Here is a 21,703-nt window from a genome sequence, read left to right on the forward strand (position 1 = left end):
TGTGTCATGCACAATTTTACATTTCAATCATTTAAAGCAAGTTGCACCACTTTGAAATTTTACCAAGATCTGACTGAATATTTATGCAGTTTCTTTCAGATAGTACTTCATTATAGATAACTGCATGATCTGCAAAAAGGTTGAGGTTACTGTTAATATTGTCTGCTAGGTCATCAATATACAACATGGACAGCAAGGGTCACAACACACTTCCTTGGGGCTCATTTGAAGTTACTTCTACATCTGATGTTGACTCTCCATCCAAGAGAACATGCTGTGTCCTCCCCTTCAAAAAGTCCTCAATCCAGTCACAGACTTCACTCGATACTCTATATGATCAACCTTTTGACAGTAAGTGTAGGTGTGGTTCTGAGTCAAATGCTTTTCAGAAATCAAGAAATACTGCATCTATCTGACTGCCTTGATCAAAAGCTTTCAGTGTGATGTGAGAGAAAAATGTAAGTTGGGTTTCACATGATCGATGTTTTCAGAATCCATGCTGGATGGTATTGAGGACGTCATTCTGTTCAAGATACCTCATTATGTTTGAGCTCAGAGTATGTTCTAAGATTCTACAACAAATTGGTGTCAGGGATATTGGATGGTAGTTTTGTGGATCATTTCTACTACCTTGCTTGTAGACAGGTGTGATCAAGAACTGGGCACAGTTTTTTGTTAGAAGGATCTATGATAGATTGTAGTTGGAAGAGGGACTAACTCAGCCTCGAATTCAGTGTAGAATGTGACAGGGATTCCATTGGGCTCTGGAGCTTTGTTAAATTTGAACAATTAAGGACTGAAGACTAACTTCTGTGGAAGATCACTTGACAATATTCTGCTACAGTAGTCATTGAAGGCATCATGCATTGCTCTCTTGACAGCCAAATGAGTTTCATTCAGCATCTTTCTATCTATAACCCTATGATTTGTTTACACCTGTTGTGCAGTAATCTCTGTTCCTTTAGAAGTTTCTTTACAGTCACTGTATACCATGGAGGTTCCCTCCCATTATAAACTGTTCTACTGGGTGCATATTTATCCAGTGCATGGTCAACTATTCTTTTAAACTTGAGCCAGAGTTCCTCTACAAGCTCCTGCCCTGTGCTGAAACTTATCAAATTCCTCTGTGAGATATGACACTACTGATTTTTTATCTAGTTTATTGAACATGTGTATCTTTATGCTTGTTGTAATTGTCGTTTGTACTTTGGCAATCATTGCTGCCACAACCGCATCATGATCATTGATACCAGTTTCGATATGGACACCCTCAAAGGGGCCAGGTCTATTTGCTACCATTAGATCCTATATACACATATCAAAAATGTTTTTCATCACCTCGGTTCCGAGAGTTCCAGAACCTGTACATCATTTCTGCCCATTTTATTGCTCATGAAAGCCACTCACTGCATGCAGCATACAGCAAGACCCTCAGAGGTGGTGGTCCAGACTGCTGTACACACTGGGACCTCTAATACCCAGTAGCAATTCCTCTTGCATTAATTCATGCCTGTGTTCGTCATGGCATACTATCCACAAGTTCATCAAGGCACTGTTGGTCCACATTTTACCACTCCTCAACGGGGGATTCAGCGTCGATCCCTCAGAGTGGTTGATGGATCACATCGTCCATAAACAGCCCTTTTCGATCTATCCCAGGCATGTTCGATAGGGTTCATGTCTGGAGAACATGCTGGCCATTCAAGTAGAGCAGTGTCATTGTCCTGAAGGAAGTCATTCACAAGATGTGCACGATGGGGGCGCAAATTGAATGAGAATGCCTTGCTGATATGCTGCCAATATGGTTGCACTATCGGTCGGAGGATGGCATTCACGTATTGTTTAGCCGTTATGGTGCCTTCCATGACCACCAGCGGCGTACGTCGGCCCCACATAATGCCACCCCAAAACAGCAGGGGTCCTCCACCTTGCTGCACACGCTGGACAGTGTGTCTAAGGTCTTCAGCCTGACTGGGTTGCCTCTAAACACTCTCCAAAAATTGTCTGGTTGAAGGCATTTGTGACACTCATCGGTGAAGAGAACATGATGCCAATCCTGAGCGGTCCATTCGGCATGTTTTTGGGCCCATCTGTACTGTGCTGCATGGTGTTGTGGTTGCAAAACTGGACCTCGCTGTGGATGTCGGAAGTGAAGTTGTGCATCATGCAGCCTATTGCACACAGTTTGAGTCATAACACGACGCCCTGTGGCTGCACAAAAAGCATTATTCAACATGGTGGTGTTGCTGTCAGGGTTCCTCTGAGTCATAACCCGTAGGTAGCGGTCATCTGCTGCAGTAGTAGCCCTTGGGCGGCCTTAGCAAGGCTTGTCATCGGCAGTTCCTGTCTCTCTGTATCTCCTCCATGTCGAACAACATCGCTTTAGTTCACTCCGAGACGCTTGGACACTTCCTGGCACAAAGTAACAATGCAGACATGATCAAACCGCGGTATTGACCGTCTAAGCATGTTGAACTACAGACAATGTGAGCCTTGTACTTCCTTCCTGGTGGAATGACTGGAACTGATTGGCTGTCGGACCCCATCCGTTTAATAGGCGCTGCTCATGCATGGTTGTTTACATCTTTGGACAGGTTAAGTGACATCTCTGAACAGTCTGTGTCTGTGATACAATATCCACAGTCAATGTCTATCTTCAGGAGTTCTGGGAACCGGAATGATGCAAAACTTTTTTTGATGTGTGTATTTCCATCATGAGTGAGGTTCCTAACTATCTTCACAGGGTAGTTTTCAGAGAAGGCATTTAGTAAAGTATCACAGGATGTCTTGTCACACCAACCACTAACAAAACTGTAATTTTGCCAGTTAATTATTGGATGATTAAAGTCTCAAACAATTATTACAGTATGGTGGGAGAAGTCAGTTGAGGTTTTCTCTAAAGTTTTCTGTTACATCAGAAGATGAGTCTAATGGGTGATAGAAAGATCTAATTATCATTTTATGCCCACCCCGGTACTGAGTCCTGTCCAAGTAATCTCAGATGCAGCTTCAGTTTCTACCTCAGTGGATTTGAGTTTCTTGTCTGTTGTATGCTGTACAAAGGGCTTACTGGGGTACTATAAGACTTTGGACACTTTGTGTACTTTTATTATCCTCTCTCTATTTGCACAAAAAAAAAAAAAAAAAAAAAAAACTGCAGACGTGTGTCATGGTTTGGATTCCATAATAAGCTGTGTGCCCCCATACAGCTAATTTACAAGTTGTAGACAGACGATAGTATTCTAGGCCTTTGGACAATAGGATTATGGCTAGTAGAGTGCTACAGTGTTCATTCCAATCTTTGGGTTGCTGATGACTTTAGGTTGTAATATAAGTGATGTAGCTGTTCTAAGAGACAATTACTTTAATTTTCATACTGTCAGTGCTGCATGGGGTCTACTTGTTAATGGACAAGTTTCTTATATGAGACTGCATGTTGAATATCTTCTTTCCTCTGAACTTATATTTTAGTAATACTTAATACTGATGCATATTTCCCTAAAATATTTTACAGTGTGCTGCAGAGAAAGCTTGGCCAAACAATGTATTAAATAATTTGGGGAAATTCTTGTACAATATTATCCTCAAAGATATAAAAATTGATGTGAACGTTACAAAGACTAACAGCAAAACACGGTAAGTATTGAATAACTGTATTGAGTTAGCTCATGAAGTTTTATAATAATAATAACAATAACAATAACAATAATAATAATAATAATAATAATGTAAACAGATTAATGAACTTTTTTTTCTGTTTACAAAGGCATCTCCTGCCAGCATTTTATTCACTTTTTCGCTATCATGGCCGTATTCTGAAGGAAGAGGTGAAACCACACCCAGTGTTGTCACGTCTGTTTCGTGGTGCTGCACAAGCCGATCTGGTGTTCGATGTAACAACTATTCCAATGCTGTGTCCCCCAGTACCATGGACATCAGTGTCTTCTGGTGGCTACTTGGTAGCCAAAGCCAGTGTTATACGGTATGATGTCATGGCTTTATGTTTTCATTTGACAATTTAATTTTAAGAATTTTAGGGTTTATATTTTTTTGAAGAGGTCTGGGTTCACAGCATTTATGCAATTGTTGATTATCGCCATTCTTCTTGTGGTTGTTGAAACTATTTATTGTTAATACAATTTCAACATTTTGTCATTTTCAACCATTCTGAAAGCAAACCTAGTCACTACGTGATACACTCGCTGTCATTAAAATAAAAGAACAGAATGTTAAAGCTGAAAGCATAAATAGTTCTTACATGGGATGTTAAGGCTCACTTTGAAACATTAAGTTGTAACATGCTGAAACATAGCTTCCAGCTGTCTGAAAGCAAATACATATGGTGGTATAAGTGTTCCCTTAGCTTCCACAAACCATGTAAGCATAATCCATGTCGTGAGTACTAAAACAGTGTTTCATATGATAACACTGCTTGCTTTCAGTATGCTTGAAAACAACAAAATGTTGAAACTGTAATCACAGTAAATATTTTCAGCAGCTGCAAGAGGAATGAGTACATTCACTATGTTTTCTGTGCTTGAAAATACCTGTTAAGTAATCCAATTGTTAATATGTTGTTACATTGTAGTTACTGTTCAGAATATTCTGTAAAAATTATTACAGGTAGCATGTAGCAGACACTGAGGTAGTACTGTCACTCAGGTGCCGACATTGAGATAGTGCTGTCATATTTTGTAGAGAAAAACTCAAACTTAGTTGTCTTCTTTACAGTCCACTTTGAAAAAACCAAAACCGGGCTGGTAAAAGTGCACATGATACATCAAAACTAAAGAGTCCCGAGAAAAATATTTCACCAAGGTCACCACCCCATTCTAATATCTCTGTTCGCCATATGTAACAGACCATTTAGATTACCATTGGCACTGTACCACCACCATTGGATGCTCAAAGCCAGCAAGCAACATTCAGGCTGTTAGTCAAGGTATTCTCGTGTGGAGAGTGTTTACCTAGGATGAAAGAGACTCCCGATATATTTGCCATTGTCTGTCTTGATGAATAATACTGGATCACACTGCTCAAACATGCACTCTAACTTCTCATACTGTAATTCGCAGAGGATACCTATCTTCAGCTAGAGAAAGCATCACCCCTTCACTTCCAAATTATGTCAGAATTTTTTAGTGACGCCTGGCAGACTTGAGAGTGCTTGTGCCTCCACCACCTTAATTTTTTCCATTGCTGTCAGTGTTGCTTCTGTGACTGTATTACTTTTGTAAAATAAAGAAAAATCTGCCTTCAGTCACAAATCAGGATTTTTATTTTATACACATTGCATTTTGAGTCCTGTGAGCTCATCTTCAGTTGCTTGATCAGTCTACATCATGTTTCAAATTTAGGTCACTACTGGTCCGTTTTCAGTAGTGGTTATGTAGTTTTGAAGCACAATATGAAGAGACATATTTAGGTACATATATATACATTTTGCTTCACATCACATTCCTAAACAAAATTCAAAGAAGTGTGAAAACTAGTTTCCAGCAGGATCTCTCACACCATAATATTTGAGAATATCTAGGAGAAAGCTGTGAACTGCTTTGTCAAATGCCTTTGATAAATCAAAGAGAATACCAGTTGCCAATATTTTGTCATTAAAATTTTATATAAAGTGATTCATGAATTGAAAAAAATGGCATTTTCTTTGAAGACAGCCTTTTGAAATCCAATTCCAGTCTTAATTTGTTTACTTGATTTTAGCTTTCCATCCAACTGGACCCAAAGGAATCTTACACACAAAACATATTTAGTGTATCTCTTTTAACAGCTATTTCTAATGCCTGCATGTGCTTTATAATGGTAGAAAAAGGGTAGATTGCTACTCACTGTAAAGATGAAATGTTAAGTTGCAGATGAATGCAACAAAAAGACTGTTACACATTTAGCTCTCAGCCAAAGCCATCTTCAGAAAAGAAAACACACAGAACCTATCTGAAACTCAACATGTCATCTTCACAGGGAGCTGCAATCTATTATTTTTCTAATATTGTTGATTTTCCAACCTGGAGTTTAAATTGTTTGATTTTGAATGTCATTTACATTTGTTTAACATTAACTAATTTGAATCCCTTTGTGATTAAGACTTAAAGTTACTGCTTTGAATGGGCTATATACCTATTCAGCTTCAGTAATGGGAAATCCAGGATGGAATGTAACAATACTGTGAAAAGATAGTTGCTACTCACCATACAGCAGCGATACTGAGTTGCAGATAGGCACACAAAAAGACTGCCAGAAAATGACACACATGACTGCAGTTTCTGGTTGCTGAGGTACACTGCAAGCAACAGTGCATAATGGGAGATGTGACTGGGTGATGGGTCTAAGGAGGAGGCTGGGGCGGGGAAGGGGAGGGATGGTAGGGTAGGTGTGGGAAACAGTAAAGTGCTGCATGTGGCAGTATACAGGGACATGGTGAAGAGAGTGTAGGGCAGCTAGGTGCAGCAGAGAGGTTAGATGGTGGATGGCGTGGCAGGGGGGGGGGGGGGGGGATGAAGGAGGAGGAGGAGGGTTTGAGGGGGTTAGCAGAAAAGGAGGGAAGTAAAAAGAAAAGACTGAGTGTGGGTAGTGGAATACCACTGTGGGTGGGGTGGGAAGGATAGTGGGTAGGGCATTAGTCATTTCAGGACATGGCAAGGGGTAATCGAAACTGTGGCAGAGAACGTGATTCAGTTGCTCAAGTCCTGGGTGTTACTGGGTCATAAGGAAATGCTCCTCTGTGTCTGTACATTGGGACTTCTGGAGGTGGTGGGAGACTGGAGAGATAAGGTATGTGAGATCTCTTTTTTGTACAAGCTTGGGAGGGTAATTCTAGTCTGTGAGACCCTTGGTGTATTCTGAGAGGGACCGCTCCTCACTACAGATGCAACGGCCAAGGGTGCCTAGGCTCTATGGACGGGACTTCTTGGTATGGACTGGGTGACAGCTGTCGAAGTGGAGGTATTTCTGGAAGTTAGTAGGTTTGATATGGATCTGGGTATTGATTTAGTCATCTTTGAGGTGGAGGAAGGCAGCTTGTTGGGTTTAGTAGGGCCATGTGAAGCAAATGGGGATAAGATTTTGAGGTTTAGGAGGAATATGCATAGGGGGCCCTCACCCTCAATCCAGATCATGAAGATGTCATCAGTGAATCTGAACCAAGAGAGGGGTTTGGGATTCTGTGTGTTTAGGAAGAATTCCTCTAGATGGCCCATGAATAGGGGCATTGGGTGGTGCCATGCGAGTGCCCACAGCCATACCCTGCATTTGTTTGTAGGTAATGCCTTCAAAGGAGAAGTAATTGTGGGTGAGGGTATAGTTGTTCATGATGAGCAGGAAGGGGGTTGTAGGTTTGGAATCTGTTGGACATTGGGAAAGGTAGTGTTCAATTGCGTAAGGTCCTGGGCATTAGAGATGTTGGTGTCAAGTGTAAAGGGAGGTGGCATCAATAGTGATGAGCAGGGCACTGTATGGTAAAGAGACAGAAACCGGTGGAGAATTAGTGGAGGAAATGGTTGGTACCTTCTATATAGGAGGATGGGTGCTGGGTGATAGGTTGAAGGTGTTGGTTGAGAGCAAAGATTCTCTCAGTGGAGGCACAGTAACCAGTGACAATGGGTCATCCTGGGTTGTTGGGTTGATTGAGTTTAGGAAGCATGTAGAAGGTGGGAGTGTGGGAGTAGAGAGGTGGATTCCGGGGAGAAGTTCTGGAATGGGCCTAAGGATTTGGGGATGGTTTGGAGATCCTGTTGGATTTCTTGAATGGAGTCACTGTGGCCTGGTATGTTGGTGGATGAATCTGACAGCTGGTGGAATCTTTCTGCCAGATTATCCTTGCAGTTCAAAACAACAGTGGTGGAGCCTTTATCAGCATGTAGTATTCTGAAGTTGGAATCAGTTTTTAGGTGGTGGATTGTGGTTCTGTCTGCGGATTTAAGGTTAGTTTGCATGTTGAGGAATTTGGGGAGTGATGGTGAGGCAAGGTTTGAGGTTAAGAAATTCTGAAAAGTTATCGGGGGGTGTTTTTTTTTTTTGGGGGGGGGGGGGGGGGGCAGTGCTGTGGATCACAGTTGGATAGAGGAGTGAACTGAGTCAGGCAGGGCTCAACATTGGTCTTTGGTTGAGTCTTATTGGTAAAGTTGGTGGCAAAAAAGTGTTTGTACTGTAGGTACTGGGAGAAGGAGAGAAGGTCATTAACAAGTCATTTTTCCCCACTCCCAAATTCAATCATGGAGGACTGAATGCATGATTGAATTTGAGAATGAAGCAAAAGGACTTGTTAAAGACCTTCTCTCCTTCTTCCGGTCCCTACATTGGAAACATTTTTTCGCCACCAACCCTACCAATCAGACTCGACCAAAGTCAAATGTGGAAACCAGCGTGACTCAGTTCACACCTCCGTACATCCATCATCCACCTCCACACCACCCACTGGTAACTTTCCAGGATTTCTTAACGTCAAACCTAGCCTTACCACCATTCTCTCAAATTCCTCAGCATTCAAACTAATCTTAAATCTTTGGACAGAACCTCATTCCACTACCTAAAAACTGATCCCAGCATTAAAATCCTACCTCCTGATGAAGTCTCCACCACTGTTGTTTTGAACTACAAGGAATACCAGGCAGAAGGACTCTACCACCTGTCAGATTCATCCACCTACAAACCTCACTGTCAAATTGGCATTTGTGGATGAAGAAATTGCACAGGAGCTTGTACCTGTAATGATGGCTGGAGCAAAAGTCATTTGATATACCAGTGCAGGTTTTAAATGAACAACCAAACAAGAAATGTGCCTGTTGTTAAACAACTGGATGATGTCAGAGTCAGAGGGTACCAAAGAGTTTCAAAATTAATAGAAAAACTGAAGGAAATATAACTTTCTGTCAGTAGACTGTAAATTCCAAAATAATATCAGATACAACACTGGAAGGCTCATAACATTATCATCTTTCTCAATTATTGAGAAAAGTAGCTAAAAGATTTCCACATATCACATTAGATTAGATTAGTTTTTCGTTCCATAGATCCGTGCTGAGGAGATCCTTGTGGATATGGAACATGTCAATTTTTTTTAAAGCTGAAATAACAATACTAATAGTATGAATATATACAATACATCATTTGTTTCTATTAAAAAATTCGTCAATGGAGTAGAAGGAGATGGCCACTAGTAAGTCTTTCAGGCTCCTTTTAAACTGATCTTTATTTGTAACTAAATTTTTTATGTTTGCTGGCAAATTATTGAAGATGAGTGTTCCTGAGTAGTGGACCCCTTTTTGAACTAAAGTAAGTGCTTTTAAGTCCTTGTGCAGATCATTTTTGTTCCTGTATGTATGAACTAAGCTGTTTGTTGGAAAAAGAGATATATTATTTAGGACAAATTTCATTAAGGAGTAAATATACTGAGAGGCAGTAGTTAGTATACCCAGTTCTTTGAAGAGGTTTCTACAGGACGTCCGTGAATTTACTCCACAAATAATGCGTATTACATGCTTTTGGACTCTGAAGCAAGAAAAGTGACAGAAGTTGAAAAACAGTATTTTTAGCTTATGTTACTGAAAAATACATGTGAAATGCCCCAATGAGCATGAAAAATATAATGAAACAGTACTTATTTGAAATTTAAATGAAGCTTATACTATTTCAATATAAGTGTTATAGAACTAATTCTTTAAGTTGAGTTTTCTCAAGTGTTGCATTTTTTAGTTGTCACTGTTCATGCTGGTGTGTGAGACTTATCACAAACCATTTGTAAATGGTGGCCAGTTTTGAAACCTCCTCTATTTACAACAGTTTTGGTTTGTCATAACTAGAGAATCTTAACTGAATGAGTATAATCAGCTTTAAGATGTTATTTGCTAGTGGCATGTAAATTGTCAATAGCTTGGGTGTTTCCAGAACCATTCTTGAAGTACAGCATTCTAAGATCTGTTTGATAATATATCCACTAACCTGCACATCTGGGACTTTTTATGTATGTATGACCACTTTCCATTCTTTTACTGGTTCTAGAGCCATATGTTTCCATTTTAATGAATCTGTTCAATTTCAGTGATTTCTAAGTAATGTTCAAATAAGTGTAAAATTTCTTCTAATGTTGTACTTGTTCTTTTATTTTCATTGTAGATATTAGACATTTATCCTTTTTACTTATGTTGACAGTATTTTATGGAAGATACTAAGTATTTCCTGTTACGTGTGTCTATGATCCACACATCAGTCCGCTATAGATTTTCCTTAGTTTATGTTTTGTTCCGTCCAGTAACTTCAATTATTGTTATACATTACGATAAAAAGATCCAATGAAAATGTTGGAAATGACTGGAATATGTGGACAGATTTGTAGCTAGGGCACCCACAGTTATGAATTATCATCTTAGGTATAATCATCTTGGGTACTAATAAACTGCTTTAGCAGTATTTAGTCCTTTATTTTTAGCTCGCTACCAGTTTCAAAGCACTAAAACTATACCTTCAGGTGAACATCTGAGTAACAATAAAACCAGAAGGAAAAACAACCTAGAGGTGGCCACTGATATGATAACTTTCTAAAATTATTTTAAGATTTAAAAAAAAATTGTTAAACATCTATTAAGAACCTTTTACATGAGAAAATTAAAATATTTGTACTTACATAACTAAAACATTATATCTGAAAATACTCAGAATTTTGTACCCAACATTCATTGCCTTTCAGAATAAAACATTGCTAAAAGGCTGCATGTCATTGAATAAAAACAGGCAGCTTCCAATCCAGTATGTTGGATGAGTCCTAAACAAATGATACAATAGTGATTCATTGGTAAGGCGAAAATAAGTAAACACCATTACGACTTGATTTGTGGCTAGCATGGAAAATGGAAAAGTAGAACCTGAAAACAGCACTTATCACATCTCTGGTCTACACGCAGTCACGCACTGGGGGAGGAGACAGATGAATCATGAATGATAACAAGGAATATTGTGCTAAGAAATACAAAAACCTTTTGAAAAATAATCTGTATAGAACAGGGACAGTTGCCATATGTTTTGTTTTCTGACTGCTTAAGTTAGTTGATGTAATACTCTGTACGTCCATTACCTGGTCGCTGGTTCTCCTTTTTTCCTCCTGGGCCTTTTCATTTTCCTCACCCTTCCCCCTCCCCACCTCACCAACCCACTTCCTACATATCACCCTTATTACCTTAGGTATTGCACTTCATCCTTTTAAGAATCTTTTTAAAAAAAATTTCTAGTTCTCTCTCTACTCAAAAAATATCAAAATTTCACTACGTTCATGGATCCTTTTGATTATAAAAAACGTAAAGAAGTTTTGAAAGAGTTTTACAAAACAGTAATTTTCAGTATTTTAAAGTTCTAAATTATTTAAAATTTTAAGGTTTTGTCGGTGGACATTGCTAGAAGATATATTTTGTTGCCTAAGTATATACATCTGCTGTCCCGCTTTTAAGTCATTAAATGTTCAAGAGTTCCTTTAAGCTAGCATAACTTATGGGCGTTATTAAGAAAATATAAGTTTTTGTGCTTTTTATCCCAATATTCCTTGTTCTCTTTCACCATTCATGTGTCCCCCAAAAGACCGCTGATCATTCGGTAGAGCCCATGCTGCATCAGTGCATTTGCATGTCATCTACAGGTGAGCCGTTTGCTTTCTTCGCGTCTCAAAGACACAACAGCGGCCATGGCCCCTCTTTGCCATTGCATATAAACTAGAGAAGCAGTAACTGTGGTGTTCAGATTGTGCTTTTCCATCAGTAGCTATTTATTTGGAGTGTGGTCCAAGTAGGACATTCTCCATTTTGTTGCAACCACTTCATGGTTTTTCATGCTAGCCACAAATCAAAGTCTTAATAGTGTTTCATTTATTTTCCCCTTACCAATGAATCACTATGGTATAATTTGTTTAGGACTTGTCCACCACATTGGATTGGAATCCAGTTGTTTTTTATTCAATGACATACCACCTTGCAGCAGTGTTTTGTTCTGATGGGCGATGAATGCTGGGTACAAAGTTCCAAGCTTTTTCAGCTCTAATGTTTCTGTTATGTGGGTACAAATATTTCAATTTTCTCGTTGTTTTTATTAGACTTTTTAAATTTTTTTAAAAATTTTAATGTATTTTTAGAAAGATATCATATCAGTGGATGTGTCAGGGTGTTTTTTCTTCTGGTTTTATTGTTACACAGATGAAGATTTGGCTTTTAGTGCCATGAAACCAGTAGTGATCTAAAAATAAAGACCTAAATACAGCTGAAGCGGTTTATTAGTACTCAAGATGACTAGGATATGATACATAATATTTTTATCAGACTGAGTATTAATCATAATTAGTGGGGGCAAGCAGTCTCTTATCAAAAGCATTCAGATGTGAACCATTCCACGTTATGGTGTCAGTCTGTTTCACATGGAGAAATTTCCACACTGCTTTCTTGGGTGAGTGTATAATGGAGGGATTTGTGAGTATCTTCCTCAAGCTAGCTCTTCAGTACATTTTCTGAACTGCTATTGCAGGACTTAAATGAAAAAGGGCAGCTGATACATATCTATAGTTAAAAGGTATCTCAGTTGTGGTATTATACACACTTCTCAAAATCTTATATATGAAAATTAATTTGATTGTCTCTTTTTAGGTTAGCTCAAGAGACATGTCAACAATGGCAGAGGCTTGAAGAATCACCACCCCAGCAGTTGTTTCCAGCATTGGATTCTCTTAGTCAGTTGGGTTCCATACCATGGACGGTTAACAAATCGGTATTTACAGAAGTGTTTGTATTATTTTGAAAATGTTTTGTTTTTTGCCTTAATTTATTTGCATTCCTTGATTAGTTCTTTATTATGAAAGCTTAATTATGTGGAAAAAGTTCAATACTAGTTTTAACTTTAAAGGGTATATAGTGACTGTACTGGCGGAACATGTGTTGTAATATTTTAAAATATATGCTAACAGAGAAGTACACATCAGCATTCCTCTTTCCAAATATTGATTTTATTTAGTAGTCCATAAATAGCAAATAGCAAATTCATCTGTTTCTTCTCAATGTATTACAATGAGTTAGGCCTAATACCTGCTTGCATTATTAGCAAATGAAAATATCCACTTCCACCACTTTAATCTAGAACATGTTCAAGCATAGTAACATTATCTCAGAATTAAGGTTTTCAACATGAAAATAGCTTGAACATCAGAAGCTACTAACATCATACATCATAAAAGAGGAGGTGCTCAGCTCCCTCTGGAATTTAGAGTACTGAGTTTTTATTCATTATAAAGTTCTCATACAATTCTAGAAGTTATTTCCTATGATTCCGCAATTGCTCTCATTTAGCCAGTTGTAGCTCTACTGCAGATCAAATGAAGCCGGAAAAAATGCTCTTGTTTGTCATGGCACCATCCTTGATTGCCTTCTTTGAAGTATTGTTGTCAAGTTGGGAACAAGGCATATCCCAGCTGTTGTGAAATCAAATTCTTCATCATGGTCTTTTTGACATAATGAGCAATGGTTAAATGCAATACTTCCTGGGGCATTGTTTGGTTTCATATAACACCACATGCAGTACCGTCCCCTCTGTGCTATGTCTTAACGATCACTTAACAGCAGCTTTGTTGTCTTCATCATGAGCTTGATATTACTGTGTTGTAAACATCCAGAAAGTGTAATCTGTACGAGGAAGCTTGGTGAGTTAGTTTAGTGTATTACATCTATTTAAGAACAAGGAAACACCTCTTCCAGGACCAGACGTTCAGACTCAAAATCAGGCTGGTCCTGTGGTCTTCAGTGGGCTAAAGCTGGAAATGATGAACATTCATATTCTTCAGGGCTGGCTGGCATGGCCCAGCAGGAGTCAGCAACTGGTGCCATTGATAGTAAAAATGATGTATACCAACAACGTGAGAAGGCAATAAAGCTGTCAGCTTTACACTCTCTGGACAGTACATCTACAGTGCTTTCACTTTTCTAAAAACATTAACTTCTGACACACATCTTCCAATATTCTTAATTTGGTTTTGAGTGACAAAAATTGTTAGTTGTGTTTTATGGATTTTCTTAAATCACAGTACTGATTAAGTTCACTCTGATATTTTCTACATGTATGTAACATCTGGATATGCACTGAATGGCTACCAGTATTTCCTTATTAAACTAGTAACAAGAAATTTAGTTTGCTGTGACGTATGTATCGGATAATTTACAACTCGGCAAAGATGAGTGTTGCCTGAGCCAAAGTGACTCCATTGTCATTGTTGTAGTCACATCCCAGCAAATAGAATATGGAGATCTATATCACAGTATTTGTACAGACTGGTAAACCTTCATGCACTGAAGTGCACACAGACGATTATTAAACAATTAATTGGTTACCAGGCTGGAATACAATAGTGCCTTGTAACACAAATACGGTTCTCCAGTGGCTAGAGCAACATTTAGCTTCATCAGGTAATACATTCCATTCTATACTGAATTTTCCTCCTCTTTTAGAGAGAGAATGATATTAGAAATATTTTAAAAAGGAGGGGGGGATTAAGTTAGCAGTAACAATGAATGAAAGGAAATGACAGTGCAGTATCAGTGGGAACTTCTGGAAGTGAAGTTACACAAAAATCAGTAACTTCAATGTCTGGCATATTAAGATCATGAGTAGAACCAAGTTTTGACATTGTTGTTTATGTTCATAATGATACAGTGTCTATCAAACAGAAAGGAAATACAAGTTGCACATGTTTTTGGGCATGGTCTGGTATTTAGTGGTGATAAGAATTTTGCATCCAAGATTGTGTGTTGAAATATTTTTTTACTTCCTCAATGATCAGTTTTGATAGGGGCTAGCTGTCATCTCCAGATCTTCTGGAAATAATATTATGGTTGTGCAAATCATGCACAGTAATATTATTTCCAGAAGATCTGAAAATGACAGCTGGAATCTGTTGAAACCGAACTGGTCTCTGAGAATATAAAAATGTCAGCGTACAAAAACTCTGATTTGTCAAAAAGTGAAGTACTGAGAAACTGCTGGATCCCATAAGAAAACTAAAGCTATGTAAATTATAATTTCTGAAACCATGGGGTCTTTCACCATGCCTGTTCATTTCAGTATACACTGTGGCCAACATACTTGGCATATCTGAAACGAGGTCTATGTAAATTTTGCATACTGTTTCCACAAAACATGGGAAGAGATTGTAAAGAGGCATTTATTGCCACTGTATTCGTAAAAGTTTCTCATGGGACTGTATGCACTCGTGTATATTCTCAGTGGCACCAATTTTGAAATATTGAAGCCAACAATGTATCACTAACAGAAGGTGAACCAGGTGGAGAATTTCTCTCAAGATGGTAATGCTAATCCAAGATATGGCATACCAACTGAACAGTGCTTGCACTCACTCCAGAGCTGTTGTGTCTCTTTTAGCATAAAGCAAATATTCTTCAATATGTGTGGCTTTTTAATTCATTTAATGGCTGTTTAGTTGGATTTATTAAAAATAAATATCATTGTACAAGATATAAACTTCTTACCTAAGCTGGTAATCTTTTGAATCTGTTTGGCCATTTGTCCATTTTTGCAGAACACTGATACGAGGTCTGTTTTCTAAAAATTCTGGAAAATTCATAATTTCGTGACAGTGGCATGTTAGAGCGAAATGTGGTTGGCATCCCTGTACATGCCTATGTTAAGTGTGTAATTGCTGGAAGTTTCATTCTTGCATGTCTGTTAGTTATTGTTAAGTGCTGTGTTGAGTAGAATGTTGCATTGCACTGTTTGCAAATTCAAGGTAGCAGAGTTAGAAGAGCAACATGTGTGCATTAAATTTTGCATGAAACTCAAGAAAACCCTTACAGTGACTCACCAAATGGTGCAGGAAGCCTATAGTGATGAGTGCTTAGGCTGTATTCAGTGTTGATTGGTTTTCACCGTTTAAAAATGGCCAGACAGAAGCCAAAGATGACCCTCATTCAGGAAGCCATTCGACATCTACCGACGACACTCACATTAGGAACGTCAACAAAATTGTGCATGACAGTTGAAGAGTGGCTGCCCAGGAGATTACAGAAGAATGTACCATTTCAGTTGGATCATGTCATGAAATCCTGACACAGCATCTTGAAATGCATCATGTTGGCAACAAGTTTGTCCCAGGCTCATGAGTCAAGATCAGAAAGACCTTCGCCTCACAATCTGTGAAGAGCTTTTGGATTGCACAAATGAGAATGAGATTTTCCTTAAGAGGATCATAACTGGCGATTAGACGTGGTTCCATGGTTATGATGTTGAGACTAAGGTGCAGTCTTCACAATGGGTTGGGGAAGGTTCTCCAAGATCAAAAAGAGCTTGTTGGGTCATGTCAAATATCAAATCCATGCTAATAGTTTTCTTAGACTTTGAAGGATTAGTTCATCATGAATTCGTGCCACAGGGACAAAGTTAATCGATGGTAGTATTGGGATGTGTTGCAATGCCTGAGAGAAAATGTGAGAAGGAAACTGCATGAAATGTTGCGGGACAATTCATGGCTCTTCCGTCATGATAATACACCCACACATTCATCCATGTTGGTGCACGGCTGTTGCATAAAAAACAAAATCACTGTGCTGCCTCATCCTCCACACTTTCCAGACCTGGCCACTGCGGACTTTTTTTATTTTCAAGGCCAAAAACCCCATTGGAAGGACAAAGACTTACAATGATAGGCAAGATAAAAGAAAATTTGTGGATGTCACTTCACACGATCCAGCAAGAGGCATACCAAGACTGCTTCCACAAGTGGAAATGGCATTGGGAGTGGTGTATCAATTGTGGAGGAGAGAGTTTCGAAGGAGACCATGCACAATAATTAAAAGGTAAGCATAAAAGAATTTTTGACAAAGTTCTGGAATTTTGTGAACAGACCTTGTAGATACTCTGTTTCTGCTGCACTTGAAACTGAGCAGCTGCAACCAGTGTTCTGCAAAAATGGACACAAGGCCAAACAAATTCAAAAGTCCCCATTATCCAGCCACTGTGTCACAGTATCTAGTAGAAAAACAAGGTGAAGCAGAGACTGTGGTTTATCTGCCCTTTGCAGGACCTATTTCTGCCAAAATGTGCAGGACTTACAAGAAGCATAACATCAAGTGTTTGTTCTGTTCAACTACAAAAGTAAGAGGAAAAGTGAAAGATGTCCTGGGACTATGGAAACCTGTAATTTATAAGATACGTTGGCAGTATTACTAATTGTACGTTGGCCAAACAACTAGGACAGTGGACATCAGATACAAAGAACATCAGGGGCACAACTTTCTAAGACAGATAAGTAAGTCAGCCATTTCTAGAATGAAACTGTCACTCCACTGTAGAGTGAAAATTTCATTCTAGAAACATCCCCCAGGCTGTGGCTAAACCATGTCTCCGCATTATCCTTTCTTCCAGGAGTGCTAATTCTGCGAGGTTCACAGGAGAGCTTCTGTGAAGTTTGGGAGGTAGGAGATGAGGTACTGGCGGAATTAAAGCTGTGAGGACGGGGCGTGAGTCGTGCTTGGGTAGCTCAGTCGGTAGAGCACTTGCCCGCAAAAGGCAAAGGTCCTGAGTTCGAGTCTTGGTCCGACACACAGTTTTTATCTGCCAGGGAGTTTCAAGTCAGCCATTGCCAAGCACTGTCTTGGAACTCAGTTATTCCACAAACTATGGTGAAACAAAGGTTCTGGCACAGACCCCTCGATAATGGACAGTGTTACAACAGGGTATAAATGTCTCGGGAAATCTGAAAAACAAAACACAGGAATTTTTTCATTCACAAAAATGCGGAAAAAACCTGAAATTTTTTTTAGAATTCCAGGTTTTTTTTATTGTTTTCGTTTTTCAGTTAAATTTTTGTAATTTTGGCTGGTAAGTACTGATACTCAAACGAAGAATTTTACTTTGACCTGCTATGGCAAAATAATACTATAGCAATAAAACATAAACGAGAGAATAACACCAAATTAAAACTTTAGCTGACAAGAAAAACCACCATTTACAACAAAACACAGTGCACCCACAATCATCTGCCGGCAGCAGAATGTGTCAAATGCTTTAGGACAAAAACTGTACAATATTTAGTAACAACAAACTGCTTTCAATGTGCATGAAGTTACAAATGTTTACATGTCTAACAGGTTGTGGGAAAATATTGAAAATGGTGGTTTTAGAAGTTTTACTTCAAAAGTAAATTTCCTTTTACTCAAGATGAATTAGGTTATAAGTGAGAATGTGCAATGAATTCCTTAAATCACAAAGTGGTTGACTACCATACAAAACTTAACACTTCAGGAACCAGCCATTGAAAAAAATTTTGGGCCTAGAAGACAAGCTGTTTAAGCCATTATTTAAAATTTTACTGGTACATTTTTGTTTTTTATATCAGAAAGACTTATTGTTGTTGTTGTTGTTGTTGTGTTCTTCAGTACAAAGACTGGTTTGATGTAGCTCTCCATGCTACTCTATCCTGTGCAAGCCTCTTCATCTCTGAGTAACTACTGCAACCTACATCCTTCTGAATCTGCTTAGTGTATTCATCTCTTAGTCTCCATCTATGATTTTTACCCCTCCACTCTTCCCTCCAATACTGAATTGGTGATCCCTTGATGCCTCAGAAAGTGTCCTACCAACCGATTCCTTCTTCTAGTGAAGTTTTACCACAAATTCCTCTTCTCCCCAATTCTATTCGGTATGTCTTCATTAGTTACATGATCTACCCGTCTAATCTTCAGCACCACATTTCAAAAGCTACCACTCTCTTCTTGTCTAAACTGTTTACTGTCCATGTTTCACTTCCATACGTGGCTACCCTCCATACAAATACTTTCGGAAAAGACGTCCTGACACTTAAATCTATACTCGATGTCAACAAATTTCTCTTCTTCAGAAACATTTTCCTTGCCATCACCAATCTACGTTTTATATCCTCTCTACTTTGTCCATTATCAGTTATTTTGCTGCCCAAGTAGCAAAACCCATCTACTACTTTAAGTTTCTCGTTTTCTAACCTAGTCCCCTCAGCATCACCTGATGTAATTCGACTACATTCTATCATCCTCATTTCGCTTTTGTTGATGTTCATCTTATATCCGCCTTTCAAGACACCGTCCATTCTGTTCAACTGCTCTTCCAAATCCTTTGCTGTCTCTGACAGAATTACAATGTCATCAGCAAATCTCAAGGTTATTTTAATTCCTGCTCCAAATTTTTCTTATATTTCCTTTACTGCCTGCTCAATATACAGATTGAATAACATTGGGGATAGGCTACGACCCTGTCTCACTCCCTTTTCAATCACTGCTTCCCTTTCGTGTCCCTCGACTCTTATAACTGCTATCTGGTTTCTGTACAAACTGTAAGTAGCCTTTTGCTCCCTGTATTTTACCCCTACCACATTCAGGATTTGAAAGAGAGAATTCTAGTTAACATTGTTAAAAGCTTTCTCTAAATCTACAAATGCTATAAACGTAGGTTTGCCTTTTCTTAACCTATCTTCTACAGTAAGTCGTAGGGTCAGTATTACCTCGTGTGTTCCTATCTTTCTCCAGAATCCAAACTGATCTTCCCCAAGGTCAGCTTCTACCAGTTTTTTCATTCATCTGTAAAGAATTCATGTTGGTATTTTGGAGCCGTGATTTATTAAACTGATAGTTCAGTAATTATCATGCCTGTCAGCATCTGTTTTCTTTGGAATTAGAATTATTATATTCTTCTTGAAGTCTCAGGATATTTTGCTTGTCTTCTACATCTTGCTCACCAAATAGGTGAGTTTTGTCGTGGCTGGCTCTTCCAAGGCTATCAGTAGTTCTAACTAAACTTTGTCTACTCCCGGGGCCTTGTTTTGACTTAGGTCTTTCAGTGCTCTGTCAAATACTTCACACAGTATCACATCTCCCGTTTCATCTTCATCTGCGTCCTCTTCCATTTCCATAATATTGCTCTTCAGTACATCGCCCTTGTATAGACCCTCTGTGTACTCCTTCCACCTTTCTGGTTTCCCTTCTTTGCTTAGGACTGGTTTTCCATCTGAGCTCTTCATATTCATACACGTGGTTCTCTGTTCTCCAAAGATCTCTTTAATTTTCCTGTAGGCAGCATCTATCTTACCCCTAGTGATATATGCCTCTACACCCTAACACTTATCCTCTAGCCATCCCCACTTAGCCATTTTGCACTTCCTGTTGATCTCATTTTTGAGGTGTTTGTATTCCTTTTCACCTGCTCCATTTACTGCATTTATATATTTTCTCCTTTCATCAATTAAATTCAGTATCTCATGAATTACCCAAGGATTTCTACTAGCCCTCGTCTTTCTACCTACTTGATCCTCTACTGCTTTCACTGTTTCGTTTCTCAAAACTACCTGTTCTTCTTCTACGGTATTCCTTTCCCCTGTTCTTGTCAATTGTTCCCTAATGCTCCCTCTGAAACTCTCTACAACCTCTGGTTCTTTCAGTTTATCCAGATCCCATCTCCTTAAATTCTTACCTTATTGCAGTATCTTCAGTTTTAATCTACATTTCATAAACAATAAATTGTGGTCAGAGTCCACATCTACCCATGGAAATGTCTTACAATTTAAAACCTGGTTTCTAATCCTCTGTCTTACCATTACATAATCTGTATAAATCCTTCCAGTGTCTCCTGGTCTCTTCCATGTATACAACTTGCTTCATGATTCTTAAACCAAGTGTTAGCTATGATTAAGTAATGCTCTGTGCAAACTTCTACCAGGTGGCTTCCTCTTTCATTCCTTAGCCCTAGTCCATATTCTCCTACTACTTCTCCTGCACTTCCTTTTCCTAATATCGAATTCCAGGCCCCCACGACTATTAACTTACCATCTCCCTTAATTATCTGAATAATTTTTTTATTTCATCACACATTTCTGCAATCTCTTCATTATCTGCAGAGCTAGTTGGCATGTAAACTTATACTACTGTGGTAGGCATGGGCTTCATGTCTATCTTGGCTACAGTGATGTGTTCACTATATTGTTCATAGTAGCTTATCTGCATTCCTGTTTTTTAATTCATTATTAACCATGACTCCCCCACCATGAACAATGGACCTTACTGTTGATGGGGAAGCTTGTGTGCCTCAGCAATATAGATGGCCATACCGTAGGTGCAACCACAACGGAGGGGTATGTGTTGAGAGGCCAGACAAACATGTGGTTCCTGAAGAGGGGGCAGCAGCCTTTTCAGTAGTTGCAGGGGCAGCAGTCTGATTGATTGATTGAACTGGCCTGGCAACATCAACCAAAACAGCATTGCTGTGCTGGTACTGAAAGGAAGGGGAAACTACAGCCATAATTTTTACTGAGGGAATGCCACTTTATTATATGGTTAAATGATGATGGTGTCCTCTCAGGTAAAATACACTGAAGAGCCAAACAAACTGGTACACTTGCCTAATATTGTGTAGGGCCCCTGCAAGCATGCAGAAGTGCTGCAACATGACATGGCATGGACTCGACTACTGTCTGAAGTAGTGCTGGAGGGAACTGCAGGGTTATCCATTAATATGTAAGAGTGCGAGGGGGTAGAGATCTCTTCTAAACAGCACATTGCAAGGCATCCCAGATATGCTCAATAATGTTCATCTCTGAGGATTTAGGTGGCCAGCAGAAGTGTTTAATCTGGGAAGAGTGTTCCTGGAGCCACTCTGTAGAAATTCTGGATGTGTGGTCCATGGCGTTGTCCTGCTAGAA

The 21,703-nt window shown here is 39.0% G+C and overlaps 1 protein-coding gene across 1 annotated transcript in view; it reads left to right on the forward strand.

Annotated features, from left to right (window-relative positions):
• Positions 1-21,703, forward strand: part of LOC126162051 (DNA-directed RNA polymerase, mitochondrial) — a 310,992-nt gene that overhangs the window by 162,945 nt on the left and 126,344 nt on the right. The window contains exons 12-14 of the mRNA XM_049918295.1: positions 3,515-3,636; positions 3,767-3,982; positions 12,627-12,747. Of these exons, the coding sequence (XP_049774252.1) occupies positions 3,515-3,636; positions 3,767-3,982; positions 12,627-12,747 (459 nt within the window). The remainder of the gene's footprint in view (positions 1-3,514; positions 3,637-3,766; positions 3,983-12,626; positions 12,748-21,703) is intronic.

The sequence above is a fragment of the Schistocerca cancellata genome, chromosome 2 (genome assembly GCF_023864275.1).
Source record: "Schistocerca cancellata isolate TAMUIC-IGC-003103 chromosome 2, iqSchCanc2.1, whole genome shotgun sequence".
NCBI classification, from domain to species: domain Eukaryota; kingdom Metazoa; phylum Arthropoda; class Insecta; order Orthoptera; family Acrididae; genus Schistocerca; species Schistocerca cancellata.